At 32.9% G+C, this 20,032-nt stretch overlaps 1 protein-coding gene across 1 annotated transcript; it reads right to left on the bottom strand.

Moving 5' to 3' along the window:
* Nucleotides 1-11,147: 11,147 nt before the first annotated feature.
* LOC132752994 (uncharacterized) lies at nucleotides 11,148-12,173 on the bottom strand. Its single transcript, XM_060743407.1, has one exon. It carries the CDS (start codon nucleotides 12,171-12,173, stop codon nucleotides 11,148-11,150), a length of 1,026 nt encoding a protein of 341 aa, XP_060599390.1.
* Nucleotides 12,174-20,032: the final 7,859 nt, after the last annotated feature.

Below are 20,032 nucleotides of genomic sequence, written 5' to 3'. Positions count from 1 at the left end.
TTCATTGATTCATATAGGAAAAAAACACAACTCATATATATAACAGTTTAGTTTTATTTTCGCACCTTGCTTATAAATCATTGTAGTTTTTTCTCAGAGGCCCCAATGGAGCAAATTAAACGAACATTCCCGATGCAGAATGAATAAAATAAAATGAATAATATAAACAAAGATAATTGATGAAATGAAATTTATTCTCTAAAATAAAACAGCTCAAATCCAAAAGGTACATCCGCTGGATGAATTAATACTCATGAAAAAAGCAAAAAAAAAAACAAAAAAAAAAAAAAAAAACAAAAACCAAACAAACAAGCCCATTACATTACTTTTCCCACATGGTAAAAGCTTACAATCTGTCTCTGACATTGGACGTCTTTAAGTTTTCAAGGGTTGTATATCTTGTTTTATTCTTTTTTTTTCTTTTTTGTTGTTGTTGTTGTTGTTGTTTGATTTGGCAGAAGCCAAAACAACTTCAATCTGGAGTTTCCATAAAAAAAAAAGAAAAAAAGGTGAAAGTGCACAAGAGAGAAGTGCACATGTTGTATTTTTTGTTGTTGTTCCTATCGGCCTCGGCATATTTTTTAGCAGAAACATCCCCTCGATTGAGCTCCAGCCAGTGTTTTATCCTCGTAACAATCTCGTTTCATATACTTTAACTTTTACGTAGAACAACGTTTGGAGGCGCAAGTATTTAATTTTGATTTAAGTTTAATTATATTAAGCAAAAACTGGTCATTCACTGCAATACTAATTGCCGTTGTAATTAACGGTAACGGCTTGAAAACAGCTGAAATTTATTTGAAATAGAGATCACGGTGAAACAACTAAAACCACTGACACTTTTTGCACACTCCTTACATGTATTATATCAGATTAATGGTAAATAATGTTAATAATATAATATTCATAAAATGCCAAAAAGTTTTGAATTATTATCAATTCATACCATGTGTTTTAAAGGAACAGGACATCATTAGGTGACAGAAAGGGAAACCTATAGAGTGAAGAGATTTTCAAATGCAAATCTCCCTTCTATTTGCTTTATCATGAAGAAAATGTAGCAAAACAATAAGTATCAAACTGATATCTTACACTTTAAATAGGAAAGCAGGTTATTATCTCTGATGATTTTTAATGGATTATTCTAAAACGGTATTTTACATTAATAAACTAGTTTATCTCTAACAGCACTATAGATTAAGGCACGGTATGTGTGTATGAACAAAGCAGTTAAAGTTCTGACATAAAGTTTCCATGAAGCTGTAAAACTGCAGGTTATCTCATTCTTTTGAATATTTGAGAAAGCAACCTTTTGCAAGTGAAATATATCAAATTGTTCTTTTAAGGCTTCTGTCTAAGAAAATTATTGAACATACTGCAACTGATATTAAACTTAATTAAAAAGTAGAAAACAGTTCCCCTTGAGCACGTTCGCGCACATTTTCTTCCTCAACCCAATTGAATTGAAATAAAAAATAAAGTTAATAAAAATAAAACAAAACAAAACAAAAAGAAAACACTGTGCTGCGTTCTGTACAAAGATTTACAGGTGTTACAATTGTGAAATTCTTTTGAAATACAATCACGGAATTATAATTTTGCCACTTAAGTAGGGTGTACATGTTATCACAACATTGTGAAGAATGCATTAAAGTGCTCAGACTGTTACTAGGAGTACCATACGAAGGTCGTCCGGATAGTTTGTAGACATCTGCTTTGATAAGAGTATTTCGCATCAGAATTAAATGACACTTTCGTAGTAATTGTAATGAGATTAATATCTCGTAATAAGATGTCAGGTCGTTATTATTTCTTAACATCCGGCCGAAGGCCGATCTGTTTTTAGTGTGACTTCCTGTAAAAGTTACAGTAAAAAACTGAATATAAGAAGAGTTTTCAATGGTCGTTTTAATATTACAAAATGATATCCCGGAATCTTATTAGTCATTCTAAATTTAAATGTAAAGACTAGTTCTTGTCATTCTAAGATACTTCTAAACTAAAATATAAAGGATAGTAGATAAAATGTAGATGATAGTTCTTCAGTAAAATGTACAGGATACTTCTTTAACTTTCTAGTTAAATAGTTCAGATGTTTAGGTTCTGCATTCAGATCTCATTACATTTCCTAGTGAACAGTTATTTTAAGTAAGAACTTACTGAGTGTATTTTACATAAGATCTGATTTTTACATTTTGTCCAAAATAACGAGATCAATATCAGAACGTATCAATAACCCTTTTAGTTTATGATGTTCAATAAATGTCTAATATATTATATGATTAATGATGTGTTCAATTGAAATAACTTGATAATTTTGTTTTATATTTGTGCATATTAATCAAGTATTTATAAAGATAATTGTCTTACCGACTGCAAAGATGTTGGTGTTAGAAATTGAGTACATTTACCGAAACACGACAGGTCTGTTTAGAAACACATAAATCTTAAAATGGTCCATTTTTCTAGACTAAGAACCCTGCAAGTAATTATTTTGTCAGTGTCATGAAAGCTGTGCAAACATTTATATATGATTTTGCATGGAAAACTAAGAACTAACGTATGCAAGTTATCAAGTTTATCTCTTTTTTAAGATACTTCTTGTTTTTTTTTATTCCATCGTACATTCAAACGTTATGAAACGGATACGAGCCAAAATTACATTTAACACTATACAACTTTTTTATCCCCTGCAACAACCTTCAATTTTGAAATAAGTACTTGATTTTCGTATTGGTTTAAAGCATTTATATGCTTTTTGCAACGTAAGGTAATCTATATGTAGAGGTACGACATCACATTGAAAGTTTAATCGCAAGCCGAGTATATAATACTTATAAACTGATCGTTTGTCCGTTATAAACAATTACTTGAAACCTAGTTCACTAACATCATCCCAGATTATATATCCAAAATTATCGTTTTTTGTACATACACTGCCAATGCATTTACCCTCTGTTTATAATATATTGGAAGCATTGATACCATTAAACATAAAGCCCCATTTTAATTACGTTGTGACCACAAAGTAAATCTCGTAATTACAATTTTGCAGCAATGCAAATTCTATTTGTTATACTTTTATAGATTATTTTGGACAGTTATTTGTTGCTTTTCATAGGCAAACCTTTTAACAAATCAATACCTATTCTCAGACTGTGTTTCCTCATCGTTGGAACAACTGGGTACTGGGTTTGCTGAACTACACCTTATCATGAAGTGTAAACTTTAACAAGTACGCATTGGGTGCCGAGCTTAGGACGGTTTTCTCTTTTTGGTTTATAAACATATATGTTTAGATTTATTCTATAATACAATTGTTATTACCTTTTTCAAATGGTTCTTCGTATCTTAAAATATAAAAATAAGTACTTATTATGTTTGCAGTGGAAAGTTTGCATTATAAACGATCATTTATTAAGCTTGATATAAAAATGGATTAATAGTTAGGCGCTGCAGTAGTTTCATGTTTTAAATGTTTTCTTAATAATATTAGTCTATTATGTCTGCAAAGACACTAATTTTGAAAACGTTTGCTCATTAAAACCTGAGGAAATGCCTTATCTTATGTTTTTCAAGTAAACTGATTTTTTAAAAAAACGAATGGGAATAGTTGCACCCATAATCAATTACCTTTTATTACAGTGTCGATATCAACGTGTGATTTCTTGATTTATAGTACGTAAATTAAATTTACTGTATACGAACATTTTGACATTTGTTTTTTTACTTTAATTTACAATGCCACAATACTTGCGAGAAAAATATAAAATGTTCAATTTTTTGCATTGCTTAAAAACACTTTAATGACATTTTTATTTTACATTATATTTCAGTCTTAAAATTTCATTAACAAAAAGGGTGTTTACTAATGTTTTTAACTTGAAATAAATTTTTTACAAATGTTTTCAAACAGTTGTAAAATTTTAACATTATTTTACCTGTTATTATTATTCTTGAGCGGCAAAAAATACAAATACAAAACAAGGAACTTCAAAAATAAAAAATTTAATAAAATTAAAATAAAACATCATACCAAAGAATTTTAAACATTTTTTTGGGCAAAATATCTTTAAAAAACTAAAATTATTAAAAGAAATTAAAGAAACATAAAAGATTTTTTTCAAAATGGGCTTTAAAAAAATGTAAAAAAACCCTTCGGAAAAAAATGTTTCCTATTTTCCCCACCCCTGGGGTTAAAAAATAAAAAACCCCAAGGCCCTTTTTAAATTCTAAAAAATTTTTTTTAATAATATTAAGAAATCTAAGCCCCCCTATAATCTGACTCCCAAAAAAACATTTTTCCTAAAATTTTTGGTTTGCGTTTTGAAATTTGTTGCAGGATTTAATTTAAAAAGTTTTCAGTTTTTTATTATTTTTATTTCTTTTTTGAACATTTATTTCCCCAAATTTTTCCCCAAAATGTCCCAAAGCTTTTTACCCAAAAAAAAGGGCCCTTTTAAGTTTCTATAACAAAATTTTTTTTAAACCCCATTTACTTGAAATTTGAAAAAACCGTTTTTCTTTTTTTTTAGAGTTTTTTTAAGCAAAAACTTTAAATGAACGAAAGTTTTTAACTCAATAGAAATTAAGTTTCTTCCCCCCAAATTTTTTCCTTTAAATTTTATTTCCCTTAAATGGGGGCCAAATGATTTTAACCCTTTTTAAACTTTAATCCAAGGGTTCTTTTAAAATTGCAATTTAAAATCCCAAATGTGGGAATTTTTCAAGTTTTTTTTCATTTTGAAAAATTAAACCGGTTTTTCTTTAATTTTTTTTTTTCCCCTTTTAATTTAAGGGGAAAATTTGTAAACCCTTTTAATTTGCCAAAAGATAGACCCAATTAACTTTTTTAAGTTCTTACTTTTTTTTCTTTTTGCAAAAGGATGATTTTGTAAATACATTTTTTTTTCTATTCAACCCGGTTTGTTAAAATTTTTTAATACAGGGGTTTTTCGAAAACCCTTTAAAGGGTTTTTTTAACCGAACCCCGGGGAATAAAAGGTTTTTTAATGAAATCTGGGGAAAGAAAAAGGGAGTTGGTTTAAATTGGAATGCTTTTGTTTTTTCATTTTAATAAAATCTATATTAAGTTAATTAAAGAAGCAGTTTTCACCCTTTTTTGGTTAAAAAAAATAGAATTAGGCCGTCTAAATAAAATTTAAACGTCCATAACAAAAACTTTTTTAAAATTAAAACCTTTTAAAGATCCGTCAGCTTAAAACCCTATAACAAGGGAAACATTTTGGCCGTTTAAACCCAGTTGCTCCTCAAAGGCAATTCTACGTGACAAGCGAATATTGAGTCTTAAAGGTCATTTGTTCTCCGACCACTACTGATTTCAGAAAACCATGTGGGAAAAAGCAGTTGGGTCACTTGCTGGTTTATTATCCAGAAAACGATGCGTATAGTAAACACCAGACCGCCGAAATGTGACACAAATTTGTTAACATCGACGCACGTAAAACATATTAATTAAACAAACCAATATCGATGTGTCCTATACAACTAAAATAATCACATTACTTAAAGCATGTGTTACAAATTGATTCGAACGTTAAAACTAAAATGGAAAACTTATGTCAAGACACAATGCTACTTGATTTTCATGTCTCATCATGCTCTGAAACAAAATGATTTTAAATATTTGTTCAATTAAAGTTTTACTTTAAATAATGATATATCTAACATCAGAAAGATTACAATAAGACTTCATCCCATAATTATTCGTTTGTTTCTTATTAAAAATTGTAAAATAATATTATCGTACTCATAGCCTTAAAAATCATTTGAGCCGTTTTAAGATTTTATTCCATTAGGTGGGTGCTAGCCAGCTAGATGATGCAAAAAGTTCTTGGTCGCCAGACATAATTGCCAACAGCGGGCATATTGATAAAACATGTTTATGAGTGTTACATGTGAAGTTATGTATAAGAAATTTTATGTTGATTTCAACTAGGGAGTTAAATTACTAACGATCAAGATATCGTTAATTTCAAATTAAAGTTCTACGTTACGAAAACACTTCCGGTTATACTACACAATGTTAGTTAAAACTTACGCAAAAAATGACTCCGTATATTTAATTAAAACACAAACAGTCAAAGTTAGGGTTTGAATGCGTTAAATGCAGTCTCTCTGTAACTTTTCACACCACATGCGTTACACTCAACTTCTGGTATTTAAATGGTCAGACTTTCATTTATAAGCACCACGCTGCTTGACATTAACAATTAAATCAGTATGTTTTTAATATTGTAGCTTTGTCTCTTCTCAATCCCATGACTATTGAGGGGTCCGTGATGCAAATCATATCCAGTTTAAAGATATCTCAAACACGATTAACAAAAACTAAAACGCGTATAACATATCATTGTGTATTTTCTTTATAATGTATGTAACGAGCATTATTGCTACCATAAAGAGCATCCTGCCATATGAAGTAGAAAGAGATGAAAATAAAATGTTCCGCGTCACGACATAAACCTAATATTAGTGGCGTTCTGCTACCAGCATGGATCCGCAATATGTTGGTTTTTCTGTGACGAAAAGGACTCAATGTCTTTTCGAGTTTTTCAATTTAAAAAAGAAAAACAAAAGAATTTCCTTGTAAATAATTGGGATTTATTATAAATGACACGACTTGGGTTAAGTTTCAACTTTTAGAAAAATCTAATTGGAAGACTATATCGTTATGAAATTAAATCTTGATGTGACCAGTAACGGAAATTATTTGGAAATTAAAGAAAATATGATAAGATAGATTATACTGTCCTAGGAATGATAATTTGGTCTTAACGGTACATGGGAAAGTCCAAAAAACGGGGTTATCTGGATCATTATCCGATATCGTAAAGTGAAACACTTACATATACTATATAGCATTATTCTTACAGAATCGTTTGTGTATTACCGTTATGGCTCTGCCGGGTAGATCGAAGAAATTGTAACTTTTAGTGTTTATGTTACTTCATAGGTTTCGAACCCCCACTTAGTGCCATTTTTATAACCACAGTTTTCTTCTTACTCTGTTTTTTTATTCCATTGTTATTTATTTATTTTCGTTTTCCTTTTTGTTCCTTCTTATGATATATATTTTATTGTTATATTATTTTTTTATTTCCATTCTATTTTCACTTTGTTATTTTTTTATCGCAGTGTAATAAATATATTCGATCTCATATTCATGTATGTATATGAAAAAACCGGTTCAAACTTGTTTTACTGAACAATTGACTGTTCTGAGGTAAAAAAAAATTGTGTTTCTCTAGCAGTAGTCGAACTCTGCCTTGTACGGGTCAAAACAACATTACTGACACGGTTCCTCTACCTACTGCGCTAACAAGACATTATGATAACATGTAGTTTTTATTTTTTCACATTTTTATTAGTTGTTGGCATTTGATCTGCCTAACCTATTTTTCGCCATTGTTATTTGGTCTTTTGTTATGTAAACAAAAAAGGCCCTTCAAGTTATCCAGTCCCTGAGGCCAGTACTATGCTCATCTTTGAGTAAAATATTTTAATCGAAGAAATTTATTAAAACCTATGAAATTCTTACTGAATGTGTCTAATTTAAATAAAAAATGAATAATAAACTATATTGGTAGTCACGTTCTGTATTACAGGACAAGTAAAGTTGGTCTTTTCTTTAAAAACTGCCAGTATTTTTAACGACACTATATATTTATATTGTGACGACCTGTTTGTGTAGGGTTTTAAACATGACATATTAACTTTGTGTGAAGTCAAAACATGTTTATTTCATATTTACAAAGACACTGTGTAGCAATTATCAATATTTTCTGATATCAAAATTGAGCATAGTATATCTTTAAATTTGTGGTGTCCTTATTTTAAGTTGACATCTATTATTTATGTTCCTCATAGTATCCCTCAGCAATTGTATCTTGATACCTTTTATTCTACACTTGCATGGAGGTCTTTACTAGATTCCAATTTAACAAAATATATAAACCATCAGGCAATAAAACATGTTTTATTACCGGAAATAACGTGATTATTGGTCGGAGTACCTATTCGAAATTTAAAGCAGGGAACCAACAGTAAAATAAAAGCTTTAGAGAAATAAATGGTTATAACAATTATACGTGTTAATTTACGAGTGTAGAATAACACGGTGTTCAACAACTGTAGGAACTATACTGTTCAATAACTGTAAGAACACAGTGTAGATTACGTGGGTGGCTGAGAGAGAACACGTTTTAATACGCGGTGTTCACTTCAACTGTTCACCAAATTACAAAGACACTACGACACAGTCGTTAATGGGCATAGCTTCACTAAGTTTGCGACAACAAAAAGATGCAATTTCACCGCTATATTTTCCACTTTTTATTCCAGAAACAACACATTAGTCTAAGGAGTATATAGTGTATCTAACGTATATAGCGTATACAGCGTATACAGCGTAGATAGGCGTATTATAGCGTATACAGCGGTTATCTGAAAGTTAAACAGTTACTTTCCATTTAATAACAATTTAAAACAACATACAAAGAATGATACATACTTACAAATAAACAAGTTCACATATATAATTCATCCTTAACCAAATACTGTGCGGAATTCCTGCTGCTTAGTAATGTTAAACAATTAATTAATTGATAGAATTACAGATTATTTACCTTTTACATCAAAATTTTAACTAGGCATTACAGTTTATCTATCTTAAGCATAAAAATTGTTAATGTATTTACCTTAACAATAATAAATGTAATTATCTTTTAAGAACAAAAAATTTATTTTAAACAATAATTTTCCAGAACGAAGGCAAATAAAAACAAAAATTAAAACTTACTGAACAATGGTATCTGTTGCCCGAAACTAATAAATAAATTCACAAGATTGTACTCACATTCCGAAATTCTTATTTTCAAACTTGCGCTTGGAAAGGCGGCCAAATCTGTGCATTGCAGAGATAATTATTATTTCTAGGACAGTTTTGACCAACCAAAAATGCAGGGAAGCGCCCTCCTAAGAAACATAAAAGTTAAAATTTGATTTTCTTAAATATGGCGGATCATTAATTGCTAGGGACACGCTTAGTCTGGCAGGGACCAGAGCGCACTAAAATACACGTGCGCTGGACAGGTTGGCATGATTTATTGAAATCAAAACAATTATCTAAAACATTTTAAAACCGGTCTCTGAATAATTTAAAACCAGCACCAACATTCGGAGTCTGGAACCACCGGGCCCTCCAATGAACTTTTTTTACATAAGTTCATTCTTATATATCAAGGGAAGACGAAGATTGAATACTCGTTTTGTATAATCAAACATTCACAAGTTCTTAGGAATTTTTCACTAATCCAGATTATTCACACATATATACACTTTTTTGAAATATCGTAACGTCTTAATAGCGATGCAAAACAAAAGTCGCTTATTAAACGTTAATTAATTGCTGACTATTGTTATCAGTAGCATGAACGTTTCCTGTTCTATACACATAACATCGTAATCGGCCGTACTTTCACGGACCCATTTACCTTGACCTTACTATGACCTCACAAGTCCGTCTCTACCTTTCGTTTACTTCCAGAACGAGCCTAATGGCCATTTGCCCCGAGATAATTGCTCGTCGCAGACGAGAACGAGGTCATTTAGGACCACATTCCTTTGAATGTTATGCCATCTTTTTTGTCTTACCTGTTCAAGGTCGGCAGATATTCTCGAACCACCAGAAAACATTCGCTAGATACTGCTACCTGTCGCCACCAGCGTTTACAATAAACATCTCGCTTATCAAATAAACCTGGTGGGAACGAAGCATTTGGTCTCATAATCAAAAGTTTATTTTGGGATAAAGGGTTCTGGATCCCTTTGATCACTACTTACCTGGGTAATTGGTCTATCATTGAGAATCTTTTCTATCTCTGTAACTAAAGTTAACAGAGCCTCATCGTTGAGAAGTTGTTCTCCAATGACTGATTTTATAGCCCTTTTGTGGACCGTACTAACCGTTTCCCAAATACCGCCCATATGACTTGCATATGGAGGATTAAAATGCCATTTTTATTTCTTGCTGTTGACATAATTTTGCGAGTCGACTTTGATTAAATTGCCGAATGCTATCACGCAAAACTCTATCTCCTGATACAAATTTTTCCCATTGTCACTGAATATTTTTTCGGACGGCCTCTACGACTTACAAACCTTTGCAGTGCACAGATGAAAGATCCGTATCTAAGCTATGAGCAATTTCAATGTGCACTGCTCTGGTGGTCAAGCACGTAAATATACAGCCGTATCTTTCAATGTCGTCTTCCAGACTTCACAGTCATCGGGCCAAAATAATCGACACCGACATACCGTAAAACGGTGCCTTATCGGGTGTGTGAGCCTTTCTTCTGGAAGATGCGCACATCTGTTGCAATTCCGGTCGTTGTAACGTCGTTTGCACGTTATGCACCTACCGATAACAGACTTAACTGTTTGCAGACCGTGGATTATCCAATACTTTTGTCGCAACATGGCCAGAATATGTACTGGGCCCATGTGCGCATTCTGTTCATGACAGTTTTGTATCAGGATTCTTGTCACGTGATGGCTACTCGGCAAGATAATTTGATGCTTAGCATCTACGTGTAGGTCGGACATTGCTAGTCGTCCGCCGACTCGCATTACATTATCCTTCAATATAGGACATAGCCTTTTCAGAGGGCTCGAACTCGCAACTGGCCTCTGAGCCTTTAATTCACTTATTTCATTTTCAAACGCCTCCGTTTGAACTAATTTTAAAGATGGCTGTTTGTGCCATTTTAATTTTCCCCCACACTAAGGGTTTACTACTTACCTTACTGTAAAACTTCGTCTTTGGGGTAAGTATTTCTCAATTAAGAAACACTTAAAACGTATTAGCCAAGCGACTGCATTTTGAAGTTTATGCCAGTCGGAGAACATACTAAGTAACGTATTCATACTCAAATTATACTTATCATGAGTGTTTAGTACACTAGCCTGAGGTTTGAGCTCTATGTCATCCTCATTTACGGTTGCATTACTTACCTGCGCTGGCCACCCTGATTCATTCCTTTTAAGGAATTCGGGGCCATTCAACCATATGTCAAGCTTTTCAGTTTCTTTGCGGATTAACTCCCCTTGACGCAATGTCAGCAGGGTTACTCTTTTGAGGGTACATGCCTCCAGTCATGTGGTGACGTCACCTCATGAATTATTGATAGTCTATTTGCAACGAAAGTCTTAAACCTTTTCGTTTCATTTCTTATGTAACCTAACACAATCATAGAGTCCGTCCAAAAGTACCTTTCAGTAATTTTTACATCAAGCTCCTCTATGACAATCTGATACAGTTTTACAGCAACTACAGCTGCTGCAAGTTCGAGTCTTGGTATCGAAATAGCCTTTATAGGTGCTAACCTAGACTTACCTATAATTAGACTGCACTTACTGTGCCCCTTCGCGTCATACACTTTTAAGTACACGCTCGATCCATAGGCATACTCCGATGAATCACTAAACATATGTAGTTCAGCTTTCAAGGTCGACCTGTCGAGCTCACCTGGTATTATACATCTATCTATACTTACCTTCGATAGTGCTGGTAGGCTGGCTAGCCACTGCAGCCATTTTTCAGCATCCGCATCTGGAATTTGTTCGTCCCAGCCTAGGTTTGTTCTACAAGCACGTTGTAGAATCAATTTTGGTGTTAACGTCACTGGTGCAACAAGCCCAAGCGGATCATACAATGAACTGGCAACCGACAAGATATTACGTCTTGTCGTACCTTTGTCATGGAGATTTACATCAAACACAAAATGGTCATACTTAACATGCCACTGTAACCCAAGTGTTCGCTCACATGACGACTCGTTGTCAAGGTCTATTTTTTCCTTTGACTGAGTTCGATCCGCTTCCGGGATCGAATTCATGACATGTTCACAATTAGAGAGCCACTTTGTCAATCTGAAGCCCCCTAAAGAAAGAAGTTCTTTCATTTCTGCGGCAAGTCTAATTCCCGAACTTGAGTCTAATACTGACTTAAGAAGGTCATCAACGTAGAAATTACGTTCAACCGTACTTACCGCTTCTTGACTGAATTTATCAGTATTTTCATTTGCCGTGCGCTTCAAACAGAAAGCCGCACAACTTGGTGACGAAGTTGCACCAAACAAGTGGACGTTCATACGATACTCCTTTGGTTCCTCGTTCAAGTTACCTTGAGGCCACCAAAGGAATCTTAAAGAATCCCTATCATGCTCACATACTCTTACCTAGTGGAACATGGCTTCTATGTCCGCAACCAATGCTACTGGGGCCTGCCGGAATCGCATAAGTACGCCAGTAATACTGTTAGTTAGGTCGGGACCTTGTAACAGATTGTCATTCAATGATGTACCTCGATACTTAGCAGCACAGTCAAAGACAACTCTTACCTTACCCGGCTTCTTTGGGTTCACAACTGGATGATGAGGTAGATACCAAATACGTCCGGGTTCGAATCCCGTTCTGGTATCTAATAAGGAAGCATAAACCCTTATCAATATACCCATTCACCGTTTCTTTATACATATCAAATAACTTATTATCTCTTTGAAGTTTTCGCTTCAAATGAGATAATCTTACCGTAGCCATCTTCACGTTATTTGGAAGACTTACGTCTGGGTTTCTCCACGGGAGTCCCAATTTGTAATGACCGTTTTCTTTTACTACTGTATCTTTCATTACTGAAAGTGCACGACGGTCTTCCTGTGACATCCCTGTGCCACAGCTCTTGACATCTGGGAAGTCAGTTGCCCATAACTTATCGATTTGCAAACTGTGTACTAGAAGCAAACTGAAAATTGATACTACCTTTGATCATTTGACGATCCATTACATGTGGGTCCTATAATACTCCAGCCTAATATTGACCTAATTGCATAGGGCTCACCTTTATTCCCCTTCGCTGCTCTTCTACCCAGAATGCGTCTGGGGTGTCGCTTCCCACAAGCAACTCAACTTTGTTTACATCAATTTTTGGTAAATTGATACCATTAAGGTGTTTCCACTTACCTGTCACTGACTGGTCTGGCAACGACTGCAAGGATATAGGCAGGGTTTTTACAGACCATACCTTTTGAAGGTCAATGACCTGACCGCCATTTAATGCACTTACCTGTAGTTTAACTTCTTTGCCATTTATATTTTGACCAGACTTGTTCACTGTAGTTAACGTGAACTTACATGGTTTACTTTCAACCCCAAGCCTTTTTACAAGGCTTTCGCTACAAAGCGTTACATCGCTCCCTTCATCAAAGAGAGCGTACGTTTCTACTTGCATAGTTTTCGTTCCGACGACGACAGGAACTATGCGTAAACTTACCTTGTTTTGTTTACACCTCGATTCGGAAGCCGCAACATATTTATCCTCAACATTTGTAAATTTGTTGATTTTACTAGAATCTCGGTGAAACATTGTATTATGTTTCCCGGTACAACCTGAAACCTCACAAAAACTATTTTGCCTACAATTTTCGGCAACATGTTTGAAATACAAACAGTTTTCACACATTTCATGCTCTCTGATAACTCTCAGCTTTGAATCAATATCAATGGAGCGAAACTCTGCGCATGCCCTTAATTTATGGGCCTTTTTACAATAAATACATGATAATCGTCCCCTAGCGGATTTCTCTAAGGGAGATTTACCTGGATTTCTCTTATCAGAGCCAGTGGACAGTGTAACTACTTTATTACGCTGAGGAGGGTTTATGTGGGAATTTCTTTGCGAATTCACTGTTTGTTTTGACTCATTCGCAAGGTCATGACCATACATTGTATTGGCTACAATTGACCGTTCCCTCACAAAGGTTAGAAGATGGTTAAAACTTGGTTCGAGCCCCTGCTCTATCAGGCTACTTGCACGTTCGACCCACTGGGACCGAATGTGAAAGTGGAAGTCTCCTAACTATTTTTGCGTAGGTTTTCCGTATTATTCACATCGGACATAAAACCTAGCTGTGTCAAGGTCATATGACATTTCTCCATATGGAGTGACAGGTTCATAAGTCCCTTTACGTCATTACTTTTTATGGCACTGCCATTTACTAAACTATCTACATGGGACCGGGCCACTAAATGTGGTTTACCGTACCTAGATTTAAGGATTTCTTAACCCTTAAATAGCCTTCGTCCGGAGACAAAATTACACAATCTTCGATACAATATTTTGCTTCACCCTGACACAATTGAATTAAATAATTTAATTTTAATCTATTGTCACTTACCCTTTCCTCGATATTGGTTTCGAAATTGCTGATGAATTTACAATAATCAGCAGGATTCCCACTAAATTTAATCAACTCCGGTTTAGGTAAACCATAAACGTTTTGAGAATAAATTTGTCTTAATGGTATATTATCACAAAGATTTTCACTAATTGCATTGTCAGGTAAGTCCTTCACGTAATTTTCAACTCGAACATCGGTTGCTGGCTCGTCGGGTAAGGATAGCACTCCTCTGTCATCGGAATCTTCTTCTTCAATCTCAGCAAGTTCTAGCTCGTGCCGGGCCGACTGCAGTTCGAGCTCCCGGCGAGCCTCCTCGCTTCTGCGCTCTGTTTCTTGTTTTTCTTTCAGCTGGCGGAGGCGCAGTTCTGCCCTCCGCTTGCGTGAGGCTGTAGAGCTACACGTTACAACGGAATTTGCACAACTCGTGCCCTCTTGAATCTTCTTCATATTCGCTTCAGCTTCGTTGCTGGTTACATTACTTGCCATCTTTAGATGATACGGAATATATGTTTACGAATATAATCCAAATAAATACGGTTTAATCCAATTAACTTTCACCTTTTCGTTAATAGATTATGTTCAATAACTGTAGGATAACACGGTGTTCAACAACTGTAGGAACTATACTGTTCAATAACTGTAGTAGAATAACACGGTGTTCAACAACTGTAGGAACTATACTGTTCAATAACTGTAAGAACACAGTGTAGATTACGTGGGTGGCTGAGAGAGAACACGTTAATACGGGTGTTCACTTCAACTGTTCACCAAATTACAAAGACACTACGACACAGTCGTAATGGGCAGCTTCACTAAGTTTGGACAACAAAAAGATGCAATTCACGCGCTATATTTTCCACTTTTATTCCAGAAACAACACATAGTCTAAGGAGTATATAGTGTATCTAACGTATATAGCGTATACAGCGTATACAGCGTAGATAGCGTATATAGCGTATACAGCGGTTATCTGAAAGTTAAACAGTTATACTTCCATTAATAACAATTAAAACAACATACAAAGAATGCATACATACTTACAAATAAACAAGTCACATATATAATTCATCCTTAACAAATACTGTGGGAATCCTGCTGCTAGTAATGTTAACAAATTAATTAATTGATAGAATTACAGATTATTTACTTTTACATCAAAATTTTAACTAGGATACAGTTTTATCTATCTTAACATAAAATTGTTAATGTATTTACCTTAACAATAATAAATGTAATTATTTTAGAACAAAAATTATTTAAACAATAATTTTCCAGAACGAAGGCAAATAAAAAACAAAAATAAACTTACTGAACAATGGTATCTGTGCCCGAAACTTAATAAATAGAAATTCACAAGATTTGTACTTCACATTCCGAAATCTTATTTTCAACTGCGCCTTGGAAAGGCGGCAAATCTTGCATTTGCATATAATTATTATTTCTAGGGACAGTTTTGACCAACCAAAATGCAGGAAGCGCCCTCTAAGAAAATAAAAGTAAAATTTGATTTTCTAAATATGGGGATCATTAATTGCTAGGGAACGCTTAGTCTTGGCAGGGACCAGAGCGTACTAAAATAACACTGCGCTGGACAGTTGGCATGATTTATTGAAATCAAAACAATTATCTAAACATTTTAAACAGGTCTCTGATAATTAAAACCAGCACCAACATTCGGAGTCTGGAACAACGAGGTATGCAAGCATGTTAGCGAAAACGATATTAATATAAAAAAAACGATGTTTTAAATGATCAAGGGTAAATTTTTTTAGTAATGTACTGAAAGTACTAAGTACATTGTATATGCAATGTTAAGTATTTTCTTTGATGTTCGTTAATGTAAACTGAATCGATATTAATTGAATTAATTTGAATATAATTGCTAAAAAACATGAATATATATTTACAATTATAGAATTAATTTCCAATAAGATAAGTTTAATTTAATAGCTCATTTACTTGAAAACAAAGATATGTTGGCACAAATATTATTTTTAAAGACACGAGTGAATGCATTAGGCGTATAAATGAAAGAAACGATCGAACAATGCCCTAAACGTATTCTGTATCTCTAGAGCACATGTTACTCGCTAATAGCCTATCAGGATAAATCATCGAATGCATTGTTATCTCGTACATGAAATGTATAAGCTTTTAAAATGTTCTGTTGAAAAAAATTATCATTAGGTGTAAAAACCAATTAACACTAAAAAGCAACACTTCATCAGAGCAATAATGCTCGTTTTTTTAAATCGTTGTATTTAAGTGGTTCTTATTTTGCTCTTCTTTGTAAATTTTTACTCCCATATTTTATTTTATGTCCATGTCATTTACAAGATTGTATTACATACTAGTAAGTTTTATATTGAATCGATTTTTCTTCTTTAACGCGAAATTCCTTAAATTAAGAAATATTGTAATATTTTATATATTCGCAAAAAGAAATATAATACAATCCGTTTGAAATGTTACAAAAGAGCCGTAAAAATCTAAATGAATTATTTATAATCAAGAATCAATACATGTATGCTCTTTAGCAATGGGCCATCTTAGCCAGGCTAAGGTCAAACAATTTCAAAAGATTTTTCTTCTGATAAGATTGATTATGTTTGCAAATTAAAACACGTCTCGTTAAAATTGAGGAGGATACTTAAATGAAAGTCTTTTTTTATTTTTCCATATTTGCTAAATTGTGTTAAACTGTAAGAATATTTAATAAATTCTTAGTAGACTCTCTTGTAGTAACTTATCTAGCATCCGATGGGAAACAACTCTGCAGGAACTGTTCAAAATAGTTCTCATGAGTTATTCAACTTTTTCAGTCATTATACAGACTATATAAAATTGCTTTTTGTACTCTGTACCAATATTTTAATAGCCAGATTATACGTATCTACAATATGCATGTTTAAACTTATATTAAAATCATTTTGAATGTTTCATATGCATTTCCTGGAAAAGAAGTTGTGACATAAAGTATCTGAAACTTAAAGATATTTTTCGAAAAAAATAGTATGTTTGCGGTAGATAAAATATTGTCTAGAAGAAAATAAGTTATATGTAAAATGACAAATAATTTAGATGGATACAATGATATTTATTTGCTCATTTACATGAAAAGTGCTTAAAGATGATACCTGCATTTTTTTGTTATTTTGAAAAGGAACGTGAAAACATTAACTAGGTTTTATGAAAAAGTCAATGTATCAGATATCCTTCACTTACTTACAATAATGATAATAAAAACAACAACAACAACCATAATAATAATAATGATGATGATCATGATAAAAACAACAATAATAATAATTATTTATTAAACACTCAGTATTTGCAGATATGACCTCTTTGCTTTTTATTTTTATTTAGATATAAGGTCATTATACGAAAACATTGATTTATATACTGCTTAATTTACGAGCAAATTGTCTATGATCAATTTTGTACTTTCCAACATGATGCAATTTGATTAATGATAGCAAACAATGAATAAAAAACCAATTTGAGCTTCTGCAGACAAATGTAATGTTCCAAAGCAAATAAATAAACTATCTATTCATATTTATTTATAGTTTACTCTTTCTTAGCATTAAATACTTGCTGCTAGTTATCATGATATAAACAAACTTCCCCGTTTCCGATCATCGAGTTACTGTAGCTCTGATAAGATAACGTGTAATCATAAGCGCAGTATTTTATTTCGGAATAATTAGACTGGTTGACACATTTAAATTATCTCCGACACTTCTAGTACAAGCATGGTATTTAATATAACAAGCTCGTAAATTCGTTTTACTAAGACGTGATGTTGTTGAAGAACAATGGGTGATTATCTTTACTGATGCACTTCCATTGTAATATGTATTATTACTTGACAATAATCATAGAACAGATCTAGAATTAGGTTTATGCTTAATGTACACTGTCAAACGAAATTATCCGGGCAGTCCATTTAATAAGCAAAATTGATGATCAACGCCTTTTAAGACAGTTTCTTAGGTGTAAAATACGTCTCTTTTTATACTTTTCTTGCTTTCTTAGAAATCTACTTTATGCTGAACTCGTGATTCGGAAAAAGTGTGTATATGTAAATGCTACTAAATATTTTATAAGCTTGTGCAAAACTGGAATATATATTCGACTTTTTGTTTGGTTTTACGGCGCACCGATACAATTTATGTCATATGGCACCGAAAAGGAAATATGATTTTGGCTAACCTCGGGTGTTATAAACTTACAGCAGCATGCCTCAAGATGAGCCAAAGTATGTCAATAAAATCAAACTTGAGAAAAATGTTATTTTTTAACTGATATTTTAGAAAAGAATAAAAATTATTCAAGATTCAAGTAATAATTTACATTTTTTGTGGGATTAATGTCTATTTTTCAGTATTTATCACAATTTTTCTACTGCGTTACTAACGCAGTTATGACTATTTTTGCATATTGTAACCGCAATTTGGTAATTGACATGGGTTTCAAGTGCCAATGATAATGTGTAAATTGCTTTCTTTTGGTTACTTTACAATATTATGATTTTAAATATATTTTCAAACTTTTCAAGAAATATCATAAATCTGGAGGCATGCTGCTTTAAAGCAACACCAGGGGTTAAAACCACCTCACCTTCTGCAGCTTACAGATATTCGATGCATATTATACACAAATGTATGTACATGCCATATTATCAACAACAACTTTAAATGCCGAATTGTATTTTCTAAAAAAAAGAAAAAAGATTTAACTAAGAAAACCATTTCATTTATTATCTGATTGATCCTCTAGGTCAGGTCTAATCGACATTGTGGTGTTTTTGAGAAGTTTCCCTAAATAATCGCTAGTCTGGTCAAAATCAAACCATATAAATGATTTAGAAATATGGCACATCTTGTAGATTTTCTTAATTCGTTGTATAGAAAATAAAGTCATTGGCAAAAGTTAATGTTTAAAACATAAATAGGAAAACTCATTTTTATTCTTAAACATATAGAGGCATAAGCTGTCTGGTGCTTGGCAATAATATCGGAAATTATAGACATTTAATTGATGAACTATCGTCTAGAGGAAATAAGGGAGAGGGAAAAACCATGAATAATGGAGGAGGTTTGTCATTTATTATTTTTGTTTCATTATATAATAAATGAGATTTCTAAATTAATGTCAAAAGTGAAAACAAGAACTGAACAATTCATCTGATTTATAACAACAACGAAGGAAAAAATCGTTTAAGTAATACATAAAGACTCTCCATTAATATCAGAATTTGCTCCATGAAACTATGGAATCCGGGGCAACATGTGTCGGAAATATTCTCAAAAGAATTAATTCGTTTGAATTACACCCTCAAGGTCTGGATTTGGCATATGATAATATACACCATCATGATTTGAATAATAACTTAGGTTTTCCGTTTGAAAATTACGCCAAAACATTGATTAATTACATACCCGCAACGGTTACCCCCATCCCCGGAATATACCCTTAAGAACATGTAGTGGTAAACTATTGTGTTTTTAAATTCCTTTCATTCTTAACTTGTATATATCCATTAAGGGATGCAAGAAAACAATATATATATTTTTGACAAAAAACCTCAATCTCTTGAGAATTCTGAAAAAAGATGAACATACATGTGTACCGAATTTTATTTTATGTTTAATAAGTTTCATATGACTTCATGGAATAACACTCATGAATAATTTACAGAAGCCCTAAGTGACTTCACAGGTCGTTAGCATACAATGTATCAATTGCATGTCTGCATGCAATCAAAT

Source organism: Ruditapes philippinarum, unplaced genomic scaffold, assembly GCF_026571515.1.
Source record: "Ruditapes philippinarum isolate M1 unplaced genomic scaffold, ASM2657151v2 ctg80_1_1_1_1, whole genome shotgun sequence".
NCBI lineage: Eukaryota > Metazoa > Mollusca > Bivalvia > Venerida > Veneridae > Ruditapes > Ruditapes philippinarum.
This window is presented reverse-complemented; position numbering and strand designations above follow the sequence as displayed.

Excerpts from the sequence above, each read along its gene's own strand:
- LOC132752994 (XM_060743407.1), bottom strand. The coding sequence starts at position 12,173 with ATGAACGTCCACTTGTTTGGTGCAACTTCGTCACCAAGTTGTGCGGCT.